The 26,541-nt window shown below is 40.6% G+C and overlaps 1 protein-coding gene across 1 annotated transcript in view; it reads right to left on the bottom strand.

Annotated features, from left to right (window-relative positions):
* Window positions 1–25,995, bottom strand: part of ADARB2 (adenosine deaminase RNA specific B2 (inactive)) — a 489,925-nt gene extending 463,930 nt beyond the window's left edge. Inside the window, exon 1 of the mRNA XM_083188799.1 lies at window positions 25,430–25,995. Coding sequence (XP_083044925.1) covers window positions 25,430–25,526 — 97 coding nt within the window. The 5' untranslated portion in view covers window positions 25,527–25,995. The remainder of the gene's footprint in view (window positions 1–25,429) is intronic.
* Window positions 25,996–26,541: the final 546 nt, after the last annotated feature.

Below are 26,541 nucleotides of genomic sequence, written 5' to 3'. Positions count from 1 at the left end.
GCCTGCGAGCCATGCAACCATTATTGTCACTGTTGGGACATGTCCAGGAACTACTGACCATGCTCCCAATTCATGGGCACAGAGCCCCGAGTCAGAGGGTACCCCCCAGCTTCCCCCCCCCCACAGGACACTGGAATGGTGGGACAATGTCAGAAAAACTGGGCTGTCCCACCAAAAACAGGAGAGTTGGGAGGTATAGGTGTTAAAGGGCCTGATTCAGACCTGCTCGCTAGGCTTCACATATAAAAGTCTATAGTTTTTTTTTAACCTGCAAGGAGATGTCCGAAATATGGACGGGCGCTGCCGTCATGTGACGTCAGGCACATTCCCCGAGCAGGCATGGGCACGTCTGCATTTGCAGGTGTTCACCCAACATTTCCATAGGTGCACCCACCATTTTTGTTGGCACGCCCATAAAACGCTGGACGGACCCCTACAACCGCCCCCTGCCTGTCCGTCATTATGCGAATGCCCCAGCGAGTGTATAACTAGCCGAAGGTGTTCGCTACGGGGGTTCACGCATGCACATGAGCAACAATGCGCATGTGCAGACCCCACCATTTGGGACTGGACCGAATTCGAAACTGTGCTGAATCGACCACAAAGTTCTTTTTTTCCCTTAAATCTTGAGTTCCCCCTAAATAAAAGTATGTTGTTTTTGTTGTCAAATTCTTTATTAGTTTGCTTTGGAGCAGTGTTCTGTCACTGTAGATTCCTTGGTAACTGGTGTCAGAATGACACTCAAGGAGACAATTGATTTGTTTGTCCAGAGAAGTAGGATTAGCAATGGCGGCATCATTTGGTGATATACAGTAGGACAATAAAAGGCATCAGAGAAAAGTAACATAAAGGAAGGACAGACGTTATAAATTACATAATCACATTATTTACAAACCTTCCATACCTGCCCATCAGAAAATCAGGACACATTAAGGGCCTTATTCTAGTTCACTGTTTCTGACAAAATCCTTCTTAGATCGACAAAACCATGTGCACTGCAGGGGGGCAGATGTAAAATGTGCAGAGAGAATTAGATTTGAGGGAGTTATTTTGTTTCTGTGCAGGGAAAATACTGACTGCTTTATTTTTACACTGCAATATTGTTCTCACTTTGAAGTAAAACCCCACCCGAATCTAACTCTCTTTGCACAAGTAACATCTGCCCCACTTGCAGTGCACATGGTTTTGTCCATCTAAGAAGGAATTTGTCAGAAAGAGTGAACCAAAATAACCCCCTAAGTGCCGTTCTAAGATGTTCAACCTAAGCCAAAATAACTGAATTAAACATTGATGCATTTATACCTTATATAATATATATTTCTATTTTTTTTTTAAAGCGTCTTGATTTGTCCATGTTTTAAATTGACTTTAGACCAACAATCTACAGAAAATCTGTTTATGTTCTCGTTTTTATAAATCATGTAATCTGTTTGTTATGGATTATATATTTTGTTCTACAAATTTCATGTCGGTCTAATCCCCAAACAATCTCCACCTGCTGAAAAAAATAGAAACCTATCAAAGTAATTGTCTGGCTTTTATCTGATGAATATGCATGCGTACAGCATAAAGTGTATTATAATTCAATCTGCATTATTAGGCAAAGTAATTCAATCTGCATTATTGGGGAAAGTGTATGAGACAAGCTGCTGCTCAGAACCCTTTGCATTATCCCTGCCCATAGCCAGCCTAGGCAACGTCCCTTCATACAACCAGCAGACTTAAATTGTTAATCTTATAGTTCGTTTTGATTACAGATGTTTTTATTTGCTGTTCATTTGAAAATCGGCTCAACCTGCTTGGCGGTGGGCAATGTCTATTTTGTCCATTCAATCAGCTTAATCCGAATGCAATCCACTGCCAGATGCATTATTAATGTATTACAATGACCCTCTGTGTACTTGACAAAATGAAACCGTTTTTGAAGGAAACCAAAAATATTGGACAAAATGATTAGGTCTCTAAATAATATGGTGGGGATGCATGGGACAAATGGTTTGCAAAGTGATCTGTTTCCTGATGCAATAAACTGACAGTCTTGGTTCACTTAGGGCCTTATTCGGACTTGTTCGCTAGGCTGCATACACAGCGCCGCTCTGACGAAATCTACGGAGTTTTCACATGCTCAAAAACTCGCACACGCAAACCCCCCACCGTCGGACAAGGGGCCAAATTCGGGCCCGAGCGAATGCGTCTTAATCAGACCCTTTTTTCAAACCCCATTGCAGTATCATATTCCATGCTGTAAACTCCAAAGGTGCGTGCCATGTCCCTGTTTTCGCCGCTGTTTCCCAGTAGCAAGGAGATGATTATGTTAAGACAAGTGGGTTTTTCACAACTACTTATTTCTGGTTTCCTCACCATGCCCTACAATCAGTCCTGTACGTACATTAGTATGACAATGGAATGGCCTAATACTAGAATGCCAGTTGATGTGATTGCACTTTATGTATGAGGAATAAAAAAATCTGACCATTCAATCAGTTACTCGGAATTCATATTTCCCTCTTATACTCCTTTCAAATCACAAATGCCGGGTCGCACTGGGGATTGGGGCACAGTTCCGTCGTGGGAGCGACCTGGCATTTGCAATGCAAGGTCACCAATAGCGACCTACCAATAAGCCAGGTCGCTGATATCATCAGCGTCATTGGGTCATCGGGGATGGTGAAGGAGGCAGTGCTTGAAGCTGACGCTGTGAACGGGACACGGGTTGCTCGACCCATTCATGCTGCACAGCAACATGGGCCTGACCCAGGATTAATCCTTCTTTTAACCCAGGTCGGAATGCCAGGTTGCTGGACCCAGGTATTTTCAGAAGGAAATGATGCATCTGCGTAATATTTTCCTACAAACATGAATGTGCTTGCCTTGTAAATCATATAAATGCACTGGTAATGTGCAGACATTCTCATATCCTGAAAAGCCAGTACTGCTGCTTGTCCTACTGAGCTGCAATGGTATGTTAGTAGGCACCTCTGTAGTGCAGCCGGTAACTGATACTGTGCTTCGCTGCTTTACCAGCCTTAAAGCAAGTAATAAAGGTCTGACCCGGGTTATTTGTGTGATGTGAAAGGGGTATAAACGTCAATGCTTTGTCGATAGAGATCTAAATTTGACTTGACAAGATGAAGTAAGTGTTAAAAATCCAAATATATGGATAAATCCACAGGGCTCTGCCTAGGGATACATGAAAAGAGAACGATTGTAGCCCACTTTTTGATCTGTCGGTGCCTTTATTACTTGCTTCAAGGCTGGTAAAGCAGCGAAGCACAGTATCAGTTACCGGCTGCACTACAGAGGTGCCTACTAACATACCATTGCAGCTCAGTAGGACAAGCAGCAGTACTGGCTTTTCAGGATATGAGAATGTCTGCCCATTACCAGTGCATTTATATGATTTACAAGGCAAGCACATTAATGTTTGTAGGAAAACATTATGCAGATGTATCATTTCATAAAATGGTAATAACAAGTTTTAATTAAAGGCACTGTAACCTCAACATTTGTCTTTACTTGATTGTGCCTAGTACAGGGGAATGTATGTCTTAGAGAAAGTGTTATGTTATCACTCCATTCCCAGCTGTTTGCCTGCTGTCTTTAATATCATGGCCAAACCAAGGAAAGCATCAGGTCCTGAAGCGGTGTCACCATTTGCCCTGATAGTATGTGCAGGTCAGCTTGCCCCCATATTCAATAGGATCTTCAACAAATCACTGCAGCTACACAAGGTTCCCTCCTGCCTCAAAAGCTCCATTATTGTTCGGGTTCCAAAGAAATCCACTGTCACAAATCTGAACGACTACCGGCCAATAGCTATGATGTCTGCGGTCTTCAAAATATCTGAACCACCTGAAAGCTGTGACAGGCCGCCAGCTAGACCCCCTCCAGTTCGCCTACCGATTGAATCAATATGTCGAGGATGTAGTCAACCTAGGCCTGCACTACATTGTGCAGCACCTGGATATGACTGGCACCTATGCAAGAGTCCTGTTTGTTGACTTCAGCTCGGCCTTCAACACAATCATCCCCAACATCCTCCACCACAAAATACTCCGTCTAGGAGTCCCTGAAGCTACCTGTTCATGGATTGTGCACTTCCTGACTGATAGAAAACCAGTTGTGAAAGAGGGTAAATTCACCTCCCAAATGCGGCCCATCAGCACAGCAGCACCCCAGGGCTGTTTACGCTCACCCCTGCTCTCCTCCCTGTACACCAATGACTGCACCTCAGAGGCGCAATCAGTAAAGATAATCAAATTCAACGATGACACTACCGTCATTGGCCTCATCAAGGACGGGGACTAATTGGCCTACAGACGAGAAGTGGACCAAAAGACAAGTCAGTATTTTCCCTGCACAGAAACAAAATAACAGCCAAATCTAAATATCTCTGCACTTGTTACATCTGCCCCCCCCCCCTGAAGTGCACATGGTTTTGTCCATTTGAGAAGGAATTTGCCTTTGATAGTGAACCAGAATAAGGGCCATTGTCAAAACATCAATGATACACCAAGGTTACAATTTATCCTAAATATGTATTTTAGTCAGTTTTCCACCAGTTTTGGCCATTACTAAATTAGCAGGATAGAACCCTGCTGGAAATCTGCTAAATGTGCAAAACCACTGCTTATTAAATGTACGCCCAAAAGTCTGTTTCCCCAGTACACATGCGCAACAGTATGGAAGACTAAGTATAATTCTCACATAAGTCCTGCAAGGCAGTTTTTATGAGGCAAATGTAAAGTAATGAATTGATAAACATACAACTTAAAGCTTGCAGTATTCTAGGTTTAGTCCTTCTCTTCCTAACCAATGCTGAGCCACCTGCAGTACACAAACACGAGTTCCCGCTGCCTTCCAGACAAGCATGTTTTAAAAACCATTCAGCTGAGCACAGTGCAGTCCTATAAAGGGACATAAAATGTCAGTGTACAAAGGGCTTTAAGTCTTACCGTGCACCAGACAGCTGGTACCGCAGATGAGAACGACTGCATCTAATGTTCCATGAAATTAATAGCAGTAATTGGGGAAAGGTGGAAACAGGAGTGACAATAGTTCAGCACTCTTTATGAACGGAAACATTTTACAAATATTTATGTAAAAACTGGCCCGCATTAGCCATTATGGCACATGTCTCTGGAATGTTAGTATACATAGCTATTTAGTCAAGTAAGTTTAGTTCACAGACAATATAATTATTAGTGAGCAATGATCAAAATATAAGATAGTTACACAATAATTAATATTACAACAATAAGCGTTTTGCAATCATAAAATAAAATAAATCCATGTCTAGCGCAACCTCATAGTGGGGCAGATGTATTAAGCCTGGCGAAGAGAAAAACTGGAGATGAAGTTGAGATAAAGTGGAAGGAGATAACGTACCAGCCAATCAACTCCCAACTGTCATATTTCAAACACAGCTGATTGGCTGGAGCGTTATCTCCTTCCACTTTATCTCCAGTTTTTCTCTTCCCTAGGCTTAATACATCTGCCCCAGTCTCACTAGTTAGCTGTCTCTTTGTGTTCCTCTACCAAACAAAAACATTGGGCTGATTATCAAGTGGGGACACTTCATGCTTTTTTATTTTCACGTTTTGCAATTTTTAACATGAACAAACCTCATGATTTGTGCAGGGATTTCTGCAGTCACGCCTGGGCATTTATTTGTGTAGGATTGTGTGTGCTTATTAAAGCTGGTGCTTGGTAAATATGGGAGTTTCCTACTGCTAATTGTCAAAACATCAATGATACACCAAGGTTGGAATAAGGTTAAAGTGCCGACACACACAGTGTTTATCCTCATGAAGAGAAAATAGGCTTAAATACAGACTTTGCATATGTGAAATTTAATCTGGAGAACCCCATCTGATAATCTTGTTGCCATATAATTTTATGTACAGTATTGTCACTTGATGATATTCCAGTATGCTATCGACAAAATTAGGAATTGGCGTGATCAAGTGGCGCAAAAACCAAATAATAGTGAACAATGCGTAATTAGTGCAGTGAATCAAATAAATACAAAAATTGTGATAAAACAATATTTGTGAAAAAACAATGAAAAATATAACAAAATATGTCCCTTGGTTGTCAAGGTCGCGGTGATTACTCAGTGATAGGTTCTGATGCGCTTTAGTGTCCTTCGATGTGATGAGGTGAGTATTTGTGTTATCCAGCCAATTTAATCAGACTTTGTTTCCACCAATGCTTTATCACAATTTTTGTATTTATTTTGATTCACTGCACTAACTACGCACTGTTCACTATTATTTGGTTTTTGCGCTACTTGATCACGCCAATTCCTAATTTTGTCGCTATTTCTGTTTATGTTCTGTTTAGATGTGGTGACATCTATCCAGGTTTTGACAGATCAACAGGCAGCATAGCGCCCCAATTTTGATTACATTAAACTCCATTCATAAAATATTCCTGTATGCATCCATTTGATTTGGTCCAAATATATATATCCTCATACCCATTTTTACCCAAAAGTAAAAAATAGAAAGGGGTAAGGAGAAGGGGTAACAGGTGAGCATCTGTCGTCAGTCAAGGTAACACACATCTTCAGTTACAGAGTTAAGGTCCATACACACTGGGCGACTATGTCCAGCGTGTATGGACAGCGATGATGACTATCATTGCTGCGGGGAAAGCTGCTCAGTGCATACACCCTGAGCGGATTTCCCCCTGCCCGGCGCAGACGGAGGGGGGGGGGGGAGGACAGCGTTGCATAGTGCAGCGCTATGCAAAGCCGTTCCTGAAAGCCGTTAATCTGCTGGTATAACCAGCAGATGAGCGGCTTTCCCGGTGATGTTGCGGGAGCGTGCAGCAGCACTCACCACTCATCGCCGGGCCATACACACTGGGCGGCTTTGAGCTGAAAGCCGCTCAAACCTGCTGTTTTGAGTGACTTTCAGCTCAAAGTCGCCCAGTGTGTATGGGCCTTTAGATAGAGCTAGATAGTTGTCAAAGGTGGTTTTGCATGAAAGTGTAGAGTCCGAGGTGTCTATGTTATAACAAAATGATCTGGGGTGTCATGAAGGGCAGCAATATCCCATCCTTAATTGAACTCCCATCTTAGTAAATAAATCCCATTGTGTTGGGAAAATACAGTATCTTCTACCACAAACAAATCTTATTCTGAAATATCTTCTTGAAAAATACTGTATATATTGGTACATAAATAAATTGGCGCATACATATTGCTACTTGTTTTAGTAGCTCTTTCAATGGTATCTTGATGGAAGAAAGACCATAAACCAATATTCAATAGGTAGACACCAGTTGGTCAACAGTCAATAGGTAGACAAAGTAAAAAGGTTGACATTTAAATTGTTGCGTCGAAAAAGGTTGACACATGGTTTTTCATGATTTTAGGGTTAGGTTAGGCTCTTGGGGGTGGGTAAGGGTGGTGTAAGGGAGGGTGAGGCACTTGATGGAGAGCTGGGGTTAGGCTATAGGAAGGGAAGGTTAAAGTTAGGCATCAGGGGGAGGGTTAGGTTTAGGGTTATAGGAAGTAGCAGAGTTAAAATAAAACAAAAAGTGTTGACCATTTACATGTCCACCTTTTTACTCTGTCAACGTAAGAGCATGTTGATTATTTAACTGTCAACCTTTTGACCATGTGGACCATCTGTCATCGACCTATTTACTGTCTACTGTATCTAGACATTGTTGATCTGTTAATCCACACCCCCTTCAAATATATGCTACTTTGTAATCCAATATTAGTAAACAAATTAAATTTTAGGTACTTGCGATCGCATGCGATTTTTTAACAGAAATGCATCCAAACGCAAGGGGACGCGGACACCTGTGAAGCCCCCGAGGGGACGCGTATACCTGTGAACGCTTCAGGCTCAGTCACTTTCTATTCTCAACTCCACGGCGACGTGGATAGTGGGGGTATGAAAAGGTCGTAGGACGCGTACCGCCGCCCCGCGCGGGCTCGCTGCGCTCGCCACGCTTCGGGTTCGCGTTGATAGTGGGGGTGGTACAGCCTCAAAAATGACATTTGGGGGCCATTGAACATGTTTGATACTAATTTCACTGCATTTGGATGCATTTCTGTTAAAAATCGCATGCGATCGTATCGCATGCGATCGTATCGCATGCGATCGTATCGCATTCGATGCAATCACATGCGATGCGATGCGATTTTTTGCTATACGATGGACAACGTGGGAGCCGTGATTGTACACAAGTACCACATTTTATGGTAGTTGCTCTTATAAAACGTTCTGTAGCTCTCCAGATAGAAGGATCTCCATCTAGCATGGTTCTGAATAAAAAAGAGATCATCTGAACCTCATATCAATGCAGTCATGGCACTTTGGATGCACTAGAGTTGCATTACAGTATGTTGGAGAAAGTGTTACAGATATGTTTTAGCAAAAGTTTACTAAGATCCTGTTATTCTGATTTACAGTGTTTAAAAGTCTTCATTATACTATGAGCTTTAAATAGATTTGTGTTAATTATATTTAAAATTGTGTCAGTACAGAGCATGCTGCATGTGTGAGGTATCAGGTATTACTGACTTAGAACATAACATCGCGTTTGCCTGAGGATGCTAGTTTACAGTTGATATTTATTTTTAAATGAACATCAGCACAGATACCTTTATGATTGACAGATTGTGTAAATTCCTCCTCCATAAAGTAAAAATGCTGTATACAGATGGAGCAGCTCTCATTAGAGATGCTCCTGGCGATTCTTTTGCCAATCACTGCTGCTCGCCATCCCCCAGAAGGGGGCGCGCGCACAAGACACTCGCATGCCCCATTCTGACGGAGCCTGCTTCCTTCCACCGCCTCCCCGCAGCTCCCTCATAGCTTCCTGCACACACCCCCCTAACCGTGCCCGTCCTACTGAAGCGGGAACAGAGAGGGACTCCACCACCCGCTGCCGAGTGAAGGGGACGCGAGTGCATGTGAGATGCTTGCAGGCCCCCATCAGATGCAGCCCCTCTTCGGCAGCGATCGCCAGCTCAGGGAATCTGGCGATTCCCTGGGCTGACTGAGAGGAGCTACATCTGTACTGTATATTTGCAAATGAATAAGATATGCACAAATTTAATTAGTTTCAATAACAGGTAAGATAGGGAAACCTTTATGAAAATGGTTTAAGAAGTAATTACCGTATATACTCGAGTATAAGCCGAGATTTTCAGACCTTTTTATTTTCTGAAAGAGCCCCACTCGGCTTATACTCGAGTCAGTGGCTTTAATGATGTATCCGCTGCTTAGGGAACATGGCCGCCGGCCTCCTGCACATGTATGGTGCAGGAGGCCTGGTCATTACAGAGTGGAGCAGAGCAGCGGCGGCCGCAGAAGAAAGTCAGCGGCAGCCGCGCACCCCCTCCCCTCGTGTAGCTGGTCAGCGGCGCCCCCTACCTCCTTTGATCAGTTCACAGGTGCCGTCAAGCAGGGCAGCGGCGGTCACACCAGTAGGTCAGCAGCTGCCGTGCACCCCGTCCCCCCGTGGAGACAGACAGCATCATGGCACCTTCCCTACCTCCCTGGAGCAGTTCAGGGGCAGCTGCCACTCCTCCAGTACAGGGGATGCAGGAGGTCAGTAAAAGCCTGTGGTGCCCTATGCAGGGGGAGCAGCCTGTGGTGTCCTATGCAGGAGGAGCAGCCTGTGGTGTCCTATGCAGGGGGGGCAGCCTGTGGTGTCCTATGAAGCGAGAGCAGCCTGTGGTGTCCTAGGCAGGGGGAGCAACCTGTGGTTTCCTATGCAGGGGGAGCAGCCTGTGGTGTCCTATGCAGGGGGAGAATCCTGTGGTGTCCTGTTATGTACGGTGAGCAACCTGTGGTGTCCTGTTATTATGTAGGGGGGCAGCTTGTGGTGTCCTGTTATTAAGCAGGGGGAGCAGCCTGCGGTGTCCTTGTCTAATTATACAGGGAAATTTACCAGTAGCTGCTGCATTTCCCACCCTAGGCTTATACTCGAGTAAATAACTTGTCCTAGATTTTGTGGTAAAATTAGGTATCTCTGCTTTTATTCGGGTCGACTTATAGTCGAGTATATACGGTATTAAGAAAAGTTACAGTATTCCAAAGTGACCAATTAGACATTTATCTTCATATTAAAAACTGTACTACTATAAAAGTGGAATCTGATTACATCACCTTTTTTTCACAATTATATAATGACTAGATACCTATATTCAGTAATTCATTTCTAAATTAACCACTAGAAAGGTATTTTTAAAAGAGGACTGTACTAAGCAAGGTGACTTAATATTATTAAATGCCTGTTTCTTCTAAATAATTTAAAATGACTATACTATATAAATGTAACAAGTGATGTACAGAACCAGCTGTAGTTTACACTGTATCCCTTTACACTGGTAGATTGTATGCCCTTGTTAACATACTGTACAAAGAAGTAGGTGGGCTTCAATGTCATCACATTTAACCTAATAGCATACTAAATAAGGGTACTATAGAATTATTTATTAAACTATGTCATTTAATAACTGTGATAGTGCACATAAGGGTCCTGTCACACTTTAGTCAATCAGTAGTTCCGTGTAAAATGCCCTTATCTGTGCCATTGCAGCTTAATGGATAACCTTCTAGATAGGGGAGGGGGTGGATTAAGTATAGTCTGAAGCGGCTGATTGCACCACTATAATTGGCTGAAAACACCCCACTGACTTGAATAGGAATTTTCAGTCTATCTTGAGTTTCCCCTTAAGTGCTTCATTAGCAGCTGATTTTTGTTAAAATGTGTCATTTTATGAAGCCTGCACTGTGCACTTTCCTATCTACTCCAGACAGTCGGGTGGAAGGAGGATTTTTTCCCCTATTGCAGTTTCTGTAGATGGATAGCATTCTCTGATTGCCGACATATCTCATTTCACTAAATGTTATTTGAAGCCTTTTAATGGCTAGCAATTAAACATTCATTTTGGCATCTCCACAGCTATAAAATCATACACCAGAACTTTGCTCAAAGAAAGAAAATGGAGTAAAACTGGAATTTGGACATACAAAGCATTTTGTCCCTAAATTGTCCCTACATGAAATGCTTTTCCATTGTCTCTCCTCCCCTCCTCCTGCCTATTATGTCTCATTCACTAGGCCAGTGATTTCAAACTGTGTGCCGTGGGACACTTGCAGGGGTGACTTGGAATGATGGTTCAGGAACAATTCAAATTGGTGTTTCCCATCATACAATATGTAGACAAACAGAAGCAAACTCTGTCCTTCACCATATAACTGACCCTATGGGAGGCCTATAAACACAATTTACTTAATTTTTAAAAAAATTCCACAATTCCTAATAATAAACTTTAGTCTAATTCTAATAGTCTAAGACGCTGTAATTCGAAAAAGTTTGGGAACCACTGCACTAGGCAATATAATGCTCACACACATGTACAGTTATGTGACAACAGAGTGCACCGTGGTACCTAGTAATTGTACTTAAGATTATCCAAAATGTAGTGACGAAAGCAGTTGCTGGTATTATTTAAGTGCCTACTGAGCTTCTATTAATCCAGCTCCCTATGCAAACATCACTAAAATGGCAGATTTCAAATAAAACCAAAATAGGGTGGCTCCTAGGGCGACACAGCTATTACAATTCCATCAACAGTTAATCCTGGAAGAAATTGGCCCAGTACCATGTGAGAAATAAAATAACAGCCTTTTATCTGACCCACAAACAAAGACTGTCCATAGGTAATTCTTCTTTAATTTGCAATAAGCACTCTATTAGAAGAATATATATATATATATATATATATATATATATATATATTAATAGCAAAATCCTGTAAATAAGATAGGTACTTGTTTCCTAGCACGGCCACAATCGCGGGCATCGCGGGTAATTTTTAATGGTATACGATGCGACCGACGCGATGCCCGCGATTTCCCATTGAAAAGCATTGAAAAAGTCAAAATCACGTCGGTCGCATCGTATGCGGCCAAAATAAGCATAAGCGACGCGATGCCCGCGATTTCCCATAGGAAACAATGTAAAATGCCTCAATTTACCCAAATCAACATAGGGAACAATGTTAAATGGGCCAGATACCCCCAAAAAAAACCCTGACCAGTGAAATGGCCCCCCAAAAATAGTTAACGCCACCCCACGATCAACGTGAACCCGAAGCGTGGCGAGCGCAGCGAGCCCGCGAGGGGCGGCGGTACGCGTCCTCCGACCTTTTCATACCCCCGCTATCCATGTCGGCGTGGAGTTGAGAATAGATTAGTGTGGCAAGAGCAGCGAGCCACCGAGCCCGAAGCGTGGCGAGCGCAGCGAGCCCCGCGAGGGGACGCGGATACCTGTGAAGCCCGCGAAGGGACGCGTTTACCTGTGAAGGTATCCGCGTCCCCTCGCGGGGCACGCTGCGCACGCCACGCTTCGGGCTCGGTGGCTCGCTGCGCTCGCCACACTAATCTATTCTCGACTCCACGCCGACGTGGATAGTGGGGATATGAAAAGGTCGGAGGACGCGTACCGCCGCCCCTCGCGGGCTCGCTGCGCTCGCCATGCTTCGGGTTCACGTTGATCGTGGGGTGGCGTTAACTATTTTTGGGGGGGCAATTCACTGGTCAGGGGGGTTTTTTGGGGTCTCTGGCCCATTTAACATTGTTCCCTGTGTTGATTTGGGTAAATTGAGGCATTTTACATTGTTCCCTATGGGAAATCGCGGGCATCGCGTCGGTCGCATCTCATGCGATTTTTTAGCCCGCATGCGATGCGACCAATGCGATTTTTTTACCTGCGATGCCCCAGATCAAGATCGTTGTGGCCGTGCTAGGAAATAAGTACCATAAGATACACATACAAGATAAAATACATGCAGTATATGCACTTTTCTAATAACAGAGATAGCCAATAGCCGGATACCCACCCAATACGTTTTGCTGTGGCCAGAATAGAGTGTAGAGTTATGGAAGCCAAGTGAGAAAGATGGAAGAGAATAGAGAACTTGGAGAAGAGAGAGAGAGAGAGAGAGAAAGAAAGAGAGGGGCAGATGTATTAAACTTCAAAAAGTGATAGACTACCAGACTACCAGACCCAAACTGTCACTTTTCAAACAAGTAACATGGCAGTTAGAAGCCAGTTGGCTGATATTTTATCACTTTCTACTTTATGAAATTTTGGAGTTTAGTACATCTGTCCCATTGAGAGAAAGAGAGAGAGTGAGGGAGGAAGAGAGAGAGAGAGAAAAAAGGGGGGGATGAATTTTAAATAATGTAAAAAAAAACATTAACTAGCAACCAGTCGCATCTGTCATCATGTGAATAAGTAATGCTTTGTGAATGAATCATATTTGCTATTTAAAGTAAAAAAAGGCCACAATAAACCGGAACTGACTTGCGTTCTTTTTTCTCTTTGCTTTACTTAGTTCCGAAATCAGACATCTGTGTTTACCTGTGATGTGGAAAACATATTGTGAAAACCAAAAATATATCTAGAGTAAATGATGTCGGGAAATGTATTTGCATGTGCAATATATGGTCTATATACTGTATGTATACCAACTATAATCACAAATAAAATCAACACAACAAGAACAAAAATAGTATTTTATCAATAAACAAGTAGTCAAATATAGGTATGTATTTAAAATGCACATGATAGTTCCTTAATTCATTGTGTATAAAATCTGAGTCAGACTGTACTCTACAGCAAAGAGAACGATCAATCTCAAACTCCGGTTCTGTGAAACGAGGTAGAAGAAAGATCTCTTTTCACCTGTGTAACAAAGAGTGACCTCTGGAACGTCTCACATTTCTGGAGGCCATTTTAGCTGCAGCACATGACGCCTTGTGTCTCTGACACCCTTCCATGCCAGTCACAAAGTTCTGCGTATAGTTAGGATTTCCATGACATCTAAGTATATAAATGTGTATAGTGTATATACACACAGACATATGCTGCGCCTTTTCAAAATAACAATGATGCGACAATATACTGAAAATTAACTTATAACATAATATATATGAATGAAATGCCATGAAATTACCAAAAAATAAGATTTAAATAATAATAATAATAATACATACCTCCCAACTTTATGAATATCCAAATAGGGACGCGCCTAAAAAGGGCGTGGTGTATGCAAATGCAGGTGCAGCTTATGCAAATTAGGTTGCGCCCCCGTTTTCGGACGCAAATGGATGCTGTGCGCATGCGCACAGCGTCTATTCTGTCAGATTGGGGGGAATTCCCAACTGCCCCCCCTCCCCCATGCAGCGGGACACTGCCGGCTGCGGGAGGGACGTGGGAACGTCCCCAAAAACCGGGACGTTCCCGCGTTTAGCGGGACAGTTGGGCGGTATGATTAATAACAACAGGTCCTAGGTTTCAAGCTGTACTTTTTTTTTCTGTGTTATGAAAATAAATCATATTTGCTGAGCCAAAGTGTTTACTATACAGAACGCACAAGCTGAGAGCACTAACATAATGAGAAATGTACTTGCGTTATAGAGTGCCAGCTCCTTTAGGGGTGCTAATGCATTTTAACACTCCAATCACACTAATGCATGTTCATCTGCGTTCATGAGGATTAGCAGAGATATAATGAAGGTACTGTAACAAGACACCAGCATCAACAACCCAGGCTTTCTTGCTAAAATCTGAACACAGAGTGTCTTGCTAATATCATTTATAGTAAATGCATACATTTGCATACTGTAGTTGATACAGTAAATGGAGATTAGATATGAATTCACATTTGATGGTGTCCTGTGTTACAGCAGTCTTTTAAGCTGTCCATACACTAGTGTGATTAGGCCACCTTTCACCCAATTCCGATGGATCGGGATGAGAAATTGGGTGAAAAGTGGACACATCACATGTGTTTGAGATCCGATCTGATGGTCCCATGCGCATTGATTCGGCGTAGGAGTACAGACCTGTTGCACTTTCGACCACTGACGGGGACCCCCTCCCGGCATTTTAGAATGGGCTTGCATATTATATATTGTATGCAAAAGGAACACATATGAAATATCGTATGTGATCCTACTGTCTGGGAAGCTCCTGGGTAGCTCAATGGGCATTGCATGCTATTTCTCCCCTTGGATATGTTGCATAATGGGGGGCAGAATGTGTAGCTTCAAAATGACCATGATGACAGTTGGAAGATGACTGCTGCTTAATGCATTCCTCATTAACTGATCTGAGCAACACAGGGAGCGGTTCAGCCACTCATTGGACACTGACCCCATTAAGAAGTGATATTCTCACATTTTCTTTTCTTCAAAGGACAATACTTGTGTTAAATGCAGGATAGTTACTTTCCCATAAATCATGCCAGTAAAAATAACGGGGGTAATGGACAAAATAGCTAAAAAGAACTTGTTACTTAGTACAAGTATTACAATTAGGTAAACCTATGCAACTGCTCGGGTGACAATCATTAGGGGATGCCTAAATCACTGCAGAAGTGGCATAATGCAATCCGCTACCAGCACCATCCCTACAACAACCCCACACTGAGGGGCAGGTGAATTGATAAAGGAAGGTGAAAAACGCACCAGCAAATCAGCTCCTAACTGTCAAGTTACAGTGTCGGTTTGGAAATTACAGTTGGGAGCAGCTGCTGCGTTATCGCCTTCCCCTTTATCAGTGCTGTATTATGTCTCCAGGCTTAATACATTTGCCCCAGTCAATGCCATGAAGGCGAAGCAGTCAGCAATGTAAAAAAATCAGTCAGATCCAAACTCTCATTGATAGAGCGCCCACTTCCCGCTTGCTGCGGTAGAATGTACTGAGAGTGGGTGCAATGGCTGGGAAACTTCTGCTGCCTTTCAGGATCCCCTCAGGTATTTCACCAGTCTGGTTGTTAACTTAAATGAAACACTGTCTTATCTGTTTGCTTACATTTCTACTTAACAAAATGGGAGCTCTAAGTATGTACGGGATACAGTCACTAGGTCGACCCTATTTAGGTCAACATTCATTGGGCCCACTGAAGGTCAACAGGGCTTAGGTTGACACCTGAAATAGATGGACATGGCTAATATCGACAAGGTCAAAAGGTCAACATGAGTTTTTCCCATTTATTTTAGCCGACATGTGCCGACAGGTGGTATTTCGACATTCTTGACAGAATGTTATTTTAAACTCTTGTTGACCTTTTGACTGTTGACCTTCCTACTGTCTACCTTAGCCATGTCGACCTATTTCAGGTGTTGACCTAAGCCCGTCGACCTTCAGTGATCGACCCAATGCATGTTGATCTAAATATGGTCATACAGTCCCTATTCAGAGCCGTTTGTAGCTTGATCTTACAACCAGAATGTCTCCAAATTTTGGTATAGAGGGGTACTAGGACCTAGGAAGTAGGATTTTATAAAAAAAAAAAAGAGTGCAAGTCTCCGATAAGAGGACTGTGGTGATGTATAATGACAAAACAGCATGAAAGTGTGAAAATGAATAACAATACTAAACTGTAATATACAATTACCTTTATTGTGTTAAACTAATGATAACAAAGCAATAAAATATTTGTCCATTTTTCACAAAGTTTCTACATGTACTGTGCCATATCCCCCTATTGTTCGGTGCCATATTTCCTCAATTGGTGGACTATTGTATTGCACACTGTTTTCACATTGTTCGGTGCCATATTCCCTCTATTGGTGGACTATTGTATTGCACACTGTTTTCCCATTGTACTGTTCCATATTCCCCTATTGATGACCTATTGTATTGCACCCTGTTTTCACATTGTACTGTGCCATATTTCCCCTATTAGTGACCTATTGAATTGCACACTGTTTTCCCATTGTAGTGTGCCATATTTCCCCTATTGGTGACCTACTGTATTGCACACTGTTTTCACATTGTATTGTGCCATATTCCCCTTATTGGTGACCTACTATATTGCACCCTGTTTTCACATTGTACTGTGCCATATTTCCCCTATTGGTGGCCTATTGTATTGCACACTGTTTTCACATTGTTCGGTGCCATATTCCCTCTATTGGTGGACTATTGTATTGCACACTGTTTTCCCATTGTACTGTGCCATATTCCCCTATTGATGACCTATTGTATTGCACCCCGTTTTCACATTGTACTGTGCCATATTTCCCCTATTGGTGACCTACTGTATTGCACCCTGTTTTCACATTGTATTGTGCCATATTTCCCCTATTAGTGACCTATTGTATTGCACACTGTTTTCACATTGTATTGTGCCATATTCCCCCTATTGGTGACCTACTATATTGCACCATGTTTTCACATTGTACTGTGCCATATTCCCTCTATTGGTGACCTACTGTATTGCACACTTTTCACATTGTATTGTGCCATATTCCCCCTATTGGTGACCTACTGTATTGCACACTGTTTTCACATTGTATTGTGCCATATTCCACCTATTAGTGACCTATTGTATTGCACACTGTTTTCCCATTGTTCTGTGCCATATTCCCCCTATTGGTGACCTATTGTATTGCACACTGTTTTCAGATAGTACTGTGCCATATTCCCACTATTGGTGACCTACTGTATTACACCCTGTTTTCACATTGTATTGTTCCATATTCCACCTATTAGTGACCTATTGTATTGCACACTGTTTTCCCATTGTACTGTGCCATATTCCCACTATTGGTGACCTACTGTATTGCACCCTGTTTTCACATTGTACTGTGCCATATTCCACCTATTGGTGGCCTATTGTATTGCACACTGTTTTCCCATTGTACTGTGCCATATTTACCCTATTGGTGACCTATTGTATTGCACACTATTTTCACATTGTTCTGTGCAATATTCCCGCTACTGGTGACTTTTTGCACTATTTTTTTTTTTTGCAGAATCCTGATTTACATGTCCTAATTAGTTACCAAATTTGGTGACATTCTAATTGTAAGATATAGCTACAATACAGATGGGACTTAATAGGGAAAGATCAATTATAGCCACCCCGTACAGAATGAATAACATGTACTTTTTACAATACAGATATTAAGGAGCCAGAATACCTTTCTGTGATAAATAGCTTCTAATGACTTATCTGATGAGGTACAAAAAAGGAGAATATCAATTATATGCTGTCATTATCAGCATGTGGATAAAAAGGTGGCAGCCTTGGGCTTAAAAGCCCGGTGCTATTTAATTATTGCACCTTTTATTTACTTGGTAAATTATTGTTTCAATAGGGATTACTCCATAGAATCTGAGATACTGTAAGTATCCGTAACAATGGGTTAACATTGTCGCAGCACCCGAAAACAGGCTATTTATTGAGGATTTCTTTTCTAACCTGAGCTCAGGATCGAAAAAAAGAAATCCCTGTTAACTGCAGCCTGCAGGCTGCCTTCGGGGCTAATTGAATTGCCATGCTGCTTAAATTAGCTCATGATAAATTACCACCGATATATTATATGTTACTGTAAAATAAGTAGACCAGTGGATAAAAGAACGTATACAGTAAGCAAACTAGATTTTATATATCCAGGTATAGTATGTACAGTATGCAAGTATATATTTCTGGTAAGATTGGCAAGGACACGTTGCTTTGTATTAACACAGCATTACCTTGTATGTGCTATTTGAAAATATCAAAATAATAGAAAGTAAATGTTAAAGCAATAGAGAACCAAACACAACTATTGATAATTCTCATTGTCTCGTGTATTAAATGGTTAAAAGAGAATTCCATGATTGCAAATATGAATTAAACATATCACATATTCAAAATGTAGAGAAGAAAGGCTACATCGAGGTACATATTGTATTATGTATAATAGTGTGAGACATATTTAAGCACTGTGGTATTAAACAGTTACCTATTTATAAAGTCCATGATAACTGTGCCTGAACCCTACAGTCTGTCTACGCTACACCATATGATTCTGCATAATGATATGTGGGAAAGGTTAAGCAGTTGAAATTAAAAACTAACTGCAGGGTGGACTGAGAGGAGGCAGTGTCTGTTTTACATGGAAAAGCTTGTACTATTTAGATCTGCATTCACGAATACCGCATTTAAATTCCAAATTTAGGTTCAACCATCAGTGCTAATGCCCTTGATGCAATCTTAAATTGCTGTCATTACACGGATCACTAGAAATTGGATGGTGGATAAAGGATTAATCGATTTAATTTTATCACCAAATCCAGCCCTGCCTCTTGAGCTGTCAGCAGACAAGATAAGAGGTGCACATCTTGAGACATGACACAAACCTGTCATAGTAAACAGTTTGGTCTGAAACCACAGTTGCGATGAATCAAGCCATTTATTGCTTTGGCGGAGTTGGGAGATGGAAAAACCAGGCTGGTCTTTTTATCTTCAGCCTTACTGTAATCTGTCTCTATGTTATGTGATTTCATACTGAAATAATCTTACTTTTTCAATCCACATAATCCACTCTTTTAACTACACTGTCTGTTCTTTTACTTAAATTGACAATATGTATTATTCCATGTTTTGTCATCCATTTCATTTCAATTTTTTATTATATCAATTTTTTTGTTTTCCTTGAGTATTATTTAGTTTAAATTTTATGGCAGTTTTTATATTGTAAACCACCAACGGCTTGCTGTACGTATAAGAAAAAATAGCATTCAAATACAGTACAACAAATAAAAAATCTAAAGTACATCTATCGCATTCAGTTTTGTTTGGCAGACACAAGGGATAACCGTACACCGTACAGGGCTATGTTTATATGATCGCTCTACTGCCTATCTCATTTTATACTTTCATAGAAAATGTTTTAATCAATGTGTACAACCGTGCTGCTCTTTTTGTCAAAAATAAATGTGTCTGCCGCACAGCAGGCACACCCACGTCAATAAGAAAATCAGAATTATTCCAAAACAGTGTGAATAATAGAAAGTGAATACATCTAATAATAAAAACAAAAAACAGGTTAGCATAAAAAGTAGACATTTAACCTTTCCAGGCCAGGATGACACAATAATGCAGGACACATAACATATACTGGTGTGGGGGAGATTTGTCAAAGTATGAAGAGAGATAAAGTGGAGAGAGGTAAGGTACTAACCAACCAGCTTCTTTTCACTACTCTGTTGAAAAAATGATAGAAGCTGATTGGTTAGTACTTTATCTTCTCCACTTTATATTTCTACAAGCCTTCATAAATTTCCCCCCTTTTTTACCTAGCATGTAAGACACACTGAAGGCAGACATTTTGTTGTCTTAGCCGATATACAGTATATGTGGCTATGTCCTATCAGATCACTAGTTGCCAGTGAAGTCACTCAGAGGCATCACTAGCTCCTGGGAGTAATTTTAGTAAAGCTTCTAAAAGTGAAAAGTGGGGATGTTGCCAATAGCAACCAAACATATTCTAGCTATCATTTCTCTATTGTATCCAAGTAAATGAGAGACATAATCTGATTGGTTGTTATGGTCAACATCCCCACTTTACACTTTTAGACGCTTTGATAATGTACCCCATAGACTGGTAGGCTGTTTTTCAATTAATGGCTGTTTTCATTCTGAGGGGTAGATGTATGAAGCAGTGATACGGGGGAGAAGTGACTTAGAGGAAAAGTGGCCCATGGCAACCAATCAGCTGCTCTGTATAATTGTATATTATGCAAATTGCAGATGTTACTTCAGTGCTGATTGGTTGCCATGGGTCACTTCTCCTCTGGCTCACTTCTCCTCCATTATCACTGCTTCGTACATCTACCCCTGAATACATTAAGGGTGTGCTTTAATATCAAGACTATATACAGTATGTGACTTCAGATTTCAGTTAGGCCACCTATTCAAAAGATATAATGTAAATGGTGACTATTCATCTCAAAATTAACTTTTCTACACCACAGACCTGATAAAATATATATTTTTTTTTTAAATCATATTTTCACTAGTCATGTTTGTTGTTGTTTTTGTTTTTTTAAATAAAGATGGCCTGTATAACTTTTCTCTACAACCATAAATGTTTGTCTTATATTAGCGATTGAAATTGACGTTAGTCCCTTTATCTGATGAAAACATGGCCAGACACACATAGCAATCAATTTAAACACAATAAACTTTAGCAAAATGCACTCTTTTAAACCTATTTATTCCTAAATCATCTTGTTTTCCTTCTTTGAAATCCATGCAGAAAAATATCACATATTTTAAAGTGCCTTATGATCTGATGTCTCACATGTTTGACTTTCTAAGAAAGTAAAAACTAAAAATGAAAAAAAAAATCCTTTTAAAGTACTAAAAGTTGATAGAAAATATTTAGTTTATCATCAGCGTACCATATGCCAATGCAATGTGCTTCATCAGCTGTCAAGTGTTTGCTGGCAAAATAATTTGATCCTAAAACAAAATATTATACGTATTATACAACTGTCAATTTAATGAACTTATCAACTTGTGTCGGAGTCTGTAATACTTTTACTGGAATAGAGCATTCTGGGAAAATAGGTCTTGACCTTGGGTGAGATTACATTCAAAATTTGAGATTAAAACTGAATCTGTTCCTTATTTTAGTTATTTGCACATCATTTTGTTTGGTTATTATTGTTAAAACATTACTGTAGAATTTCATTTCAGCATTAAAAGTGCTTGTGAAATGGCTTTAGATTGTATTTCTACATACAAAGCAAAGGTTTCATTAGACAGTTGAAATCAGCTCTTTAGACAGTTAAATAATGACCCAGCTAATTAGTATGCTGAACTGTCGGAAACTAAATAGTGACCATTCCGATGACTGTCAGTTGTGTATCACACTATGGATTTTGTGATAAAGGACATGTGACATTGTTCAGAGCAGCCCATTGAAGCTCAAGACAAGCACTAGGTAGTGCAACCATTTGATTAACTTGGGATCTAGATCATAGTGGCACTTAATTATATGTCACTGATTACATCTGCAACAGGACATCTACATAGACATTCACGGGAAAAATTATAACAGGACATAGAAGTATTTTACACCACTGTTATTTTTTTTATATTACTTTGCATTAAAATTAAATAGCAACCAACTGTGTATTAGTATCGGAAAATGTATTAAACCATGTATTTAATCTAATATAAATCCAGTTTAAAAAAAAACAAGGGCCTTTTGTACATCCATCGTTATTCAGATATTACTTCTAAGCAAAAATCCTAGTATAGTTTAATCGTTTTAGGTTATTTCTGGAGGACATGCATTATCTAGTATGTACTATGTAGGCACCAATATAATTAGGTGTGTGCAGAGCACTATATGTGTAAAGCAATATCCGTACACTTGTGTTACTGTATGTATAACAGTGTACATGCACATATGTACTTTTGAAGAATATTCTTGCTGTAACATAACCCATACATTAGAAGCCACGCATGTACTGTATGTAGGACACGTGTTAATATATATCTAGAATTCTCATCGAATTTATTTGTCTTTCCCATAGTCTCCATGCCTTCTTGCTATGCCTTGAAAAAATGTCGGAGACACGCATATGTCATGTTAACATTTGAGAATTTAGCACATCATTTCTACTACTACTGATCCGGACCATTATCTCATAGTAAATTATTGGTCGAAACACAAATTAATACAGCAACATAGTTTAAACAAAAGCACAAAATACACCTTGGACTCTTTATTGTCTTAACAAACTGATAAACTATGGCCCAACACAATGGCCCTCATGCATTACCACTGTGGAATAATAATAATAATAATGACTGAAACGTGTACACTTTACTCCTATGTGCAAACACCCTGGGATCATGAGATATAGTCTGTATATCATATAACACAGCGACAGCAGTCACTCTACTCTTCTACAAAAACAAAAGTTAGAGGACTGGAAAACCGTTGTTTGAAGACACAGCGGTGACAGCAGTAATGGAACAACTCTCCTAATAGTATGAGCATTATTTTATTGTTAGAGCTGTCAAGTCCCCATACTGGATAAGATAGTGACAGCTCTGACAAGGAATACAGCACATGCAGATGTTGACATTCCAAGGATATTTACACTTAAGTCTGCAGACAGATGAGTGGCATACTCCTTCCTTGGAATTTAATTCAGAAACATATGGGTTTATGAAAGAGCGATTTGACTACAATATGTTACCACAAAGTGGTATAATCAGCTAGAACTCCACACTTCAGTGCACGTACTGTAGGAAAATTTAATTTCAATAGCTAAATGTTCAACACATACTATGATCAGAAAACTGCGCATTTTTAATTCTGGAATTTCACACAATATTTATTGATCTTAGTCACAGAGCATGAAAAAAAATACCTATATACCTATCTAAATAAACAACATCTAAAGCTAATACATACGGGAAAGTATGCTTTTGCGAAGCAGTAGACAATAACTGTTTATGCAATACGGACAAAGTAATACATTATATAAAATACTATATGTAACTTATTCTCTACATGAAGTTTAGCAACTACTGTACTGCATGGGGATACTTAATTTAAAAAACAAACATAGTATGATCAAGAAAATAGCAGATATAGACTCACTGACCCAAACTCTTTACATTTCACTAAACTTAGACACCAAAAATAATGTTTTTTTAATATTGTACAATTTTACTTATTTTTTTTTTGCTTTCATCTCAAAATATTATTTTGAGATCATGAAAGTCATTAAGCAATCACTCAAGATCGTCCTGATTACTGCAATACATTAACATTTATTAAATTAAATAAAAGCTATTATTTTTATGCGGCTTCAACTTTTTAATTAGTGCGCACTCTAAAAAAAAACCTTCTATGTTTTTTTGCATGTATTTTATGTAAATAAACATAGCTATCCGTCAAAATTACATGGAACGCGTTTATACCTGATGAGGATGGCAGGTGGAACCGTTCATTTAATTAGGAATTACAAATATATCGGGAAGACCTTGGAATTCTTCAAGGTTCAGGATATCTAGTACAAAAGGTCTCGTAATCATGTCCGTCGAAGATTTTCAAAATGAGTTCTGATTTATATATTTTTTACTAAGAGAAACTTGCATTCGTGGTTCCCTTACATATTTGTTAATGGTATGGTGTTATTTATCTTTAGAAAAAATACATTTAAGTATATTCTTGTTTTTCCATTTGGCTTTGCCTGTTTGCTTTTTAATCTTGACCTATGTTGTTAATTGAATACGTGGGGGGGGGGGGGGGGGGATTTTTCCCTAAAATGTTAGATTTCTCAGTATTCAAATAAGCTCTACCTTTCAAGCAATCTGGTTTTATTGCTAGTGCAGACACAAACAGAACAACTAATTAGTGTGAAAAACAATCAGATTATGTTAGCAGAAATAAATAATTCACTATTTCTGACATAGACGAGCTCAGACTGAAAGTCATAAGGAACCGGTGTGAATCTTGAGTCTGTTCAAATAGAAGTCACTTGATCGCACAATACAATGACACAAAGCAAGTTAAGTTTGATAAGCATTTCTAGAAGTTTAACAAAGATGCGGGCACCCAAAATGTCCGAAACAATCACCCACTCGTCATACTCAAGATCATTTTCCTGCAGAATCTTTAGATCATACTGGGAATCACACCTTTTTATCTATTGCAATTTGCTTTGTTATAAAGGAATCAAAAGTGCTAAATTATATATTTTCAGGTTCATTCTGTGTCTGCAATCCTTACAGAGGATGTTATTTTAGCACATGTATAGAAAAATACATTCCAGCTCCGTATATGGAAGATAGCCCATAAATAAGGTGAAATCTTGGCTTTGAGGCCTTTACACTGATTACTTGGGGTCCTATTTCACTACCTATTGTATCGCCTTGATGTTATGGAGACTGCATACATTTGAAACTTTTAAGTATCTATTTTGTCACTGTAAAATAAGCTTTACCTTCATATTAATATTACTCTGACATGTTTGTGTCCCAAGAAGACGTGTCACCAGGAGACTTTACGCTACAGGAAAGTTCACATACTGTAGCAGGAAGACATTGCTGTTCTGTCACTTTAGCTGAACCACTCATTTCCTATTTATATCTGCTGTGGCTGCTTGATGCCCCTGATCCTATACAAGACTACTGCACATAAAGCAGACAATATTGCTGATATAGGAAAAACAAATCTCTGGGTATAGAATAGTTTTATTTGGCTGCTGGATGTATAGCTGCCACACTTTAGTCCTGTAAGCCTGCTGGTAGATGTATACATTGCTAACATTAGGAAGACTTGCAGGTTACAAGGATGAAGCATGCCTGCTCCTCCACTAACTGCCAGAGATCATGTGCTAAGTGTCTGTGACAGGAGGAAAGCAAGCTACCGACGGGCTAATGATTCTCATCGGGGAGGGAATGAGGCTACTGAGAAACATGTTGTAGGACATTGATCTCTACAGATCACTCCTCACTTCTGCCACATCCTCTACAAAGTGCAGGAGCAACGGGGGTAAAGAGGGTCAGTTATTGCACTCAGCGCGCGCAGGTACAGCAGCCAGCAACCCCTAGAAAGGAGCAGAGAAGTCTTACCTTTTCTTTTAGGTCTCCTTCTTCTCCTTTTAGTCTTGAATTTGAGTTGGTTACTTGGACATCCCGAAGCCCTGCTGCTTCCCAGGACTGATGCCATGGATGGAGTAGAGCAGAGTGCAATGTTTGCAGAATAGTAACCAATTTGGCTCTGCTAATGGGATTTCTCTGGCTGCTTTGTATACCTCTGTAGCCGCTGCGCTTTATCCTGCTGGCATGTAGTCACTTGCTATTAGCTGTGTTAAGTGTCTTTTATCTTCTTTGCATGCTTGCTGCGCTGCGTGGCGAGGCTCGGGCTGCCGGATCAGCTCCCAGTAATGCTGCTGCTGCTGCCTCTTAGCGGGGCTGCAAATGCTCCCAATCCACTTTTTGCACCTCTGCTAGTCGTTTGGCACCAGCCACTTTGAAGCCAATCATGCAGGGAGCCTGCCTACTTGCTCTAGCAAAGTCTAATTGGATCCAATGAGAGCTGTCTCCTGGCTCTGACATCAGCACCAGCAGTCAGTACTCTGTATCCCCTGTCAGCCTGCACATTCAGCTCCCATTTGGACTGACGGATATGCTTAGGAGCTGATAGCAGGGAAGGCAGGAGATACATGTACTGCTGGAGCATCTGCGTGCCACACTACACTAGTACCTCTCTGCTGCCTCCTGCATTAAGCCACGCGGGCAGGACGTGGTTCTGGTCCTCGCCTGCAACTATTTCCCAGGCAAAGAGTTTTTATTAACCAGTGGTTTGCTGAATAATACAAAAATGCTTTGATCTTTCATTATAACGAAAAAAAAATGTGTTTTGACTGGAAGATGAGGCAGCCCCGCTGCACATATAGGGGTACATTTACTCAGATGGGAGGTCTATTGCAACTTAGCAACTAATCAGTTTATGTAGTACATTCTATAATGTAATAGATATTATCTAGTTGCTATGGGCAACATTCCATCTTCAATAGAACTCCCATCTTAGTAAATTTACCTCATAGAGTAGTACAAATGCAACCGTGCACATGCGAACATACTGGAAATCCCCAGCATGGTGTGGCAGAATGGGTTAATGTGCCGGGTGTGGGTAAAACCCGGACACGGACAAGACCCCGGAATGCTGGACCGGACATCAA

This window comes from Crinia signifera, chromosome 5 (assembly GCF_055691185.1).
Source record: "Crinia signifera chromosome 5, ASM5569118v1, whole genome shotgun sequence".
Taxonomy (NCBI): Eukaryota; Metazoa; Chordata; class Amphibia; order Anura; family Myobatrachidae; genus Crinia; species Crinia signifera.
The sequence above is the reverse complement of the archived record's forward strand: the minus strand, read 5'-3'. Positions and strand labels throughout refer to the sequence as shown.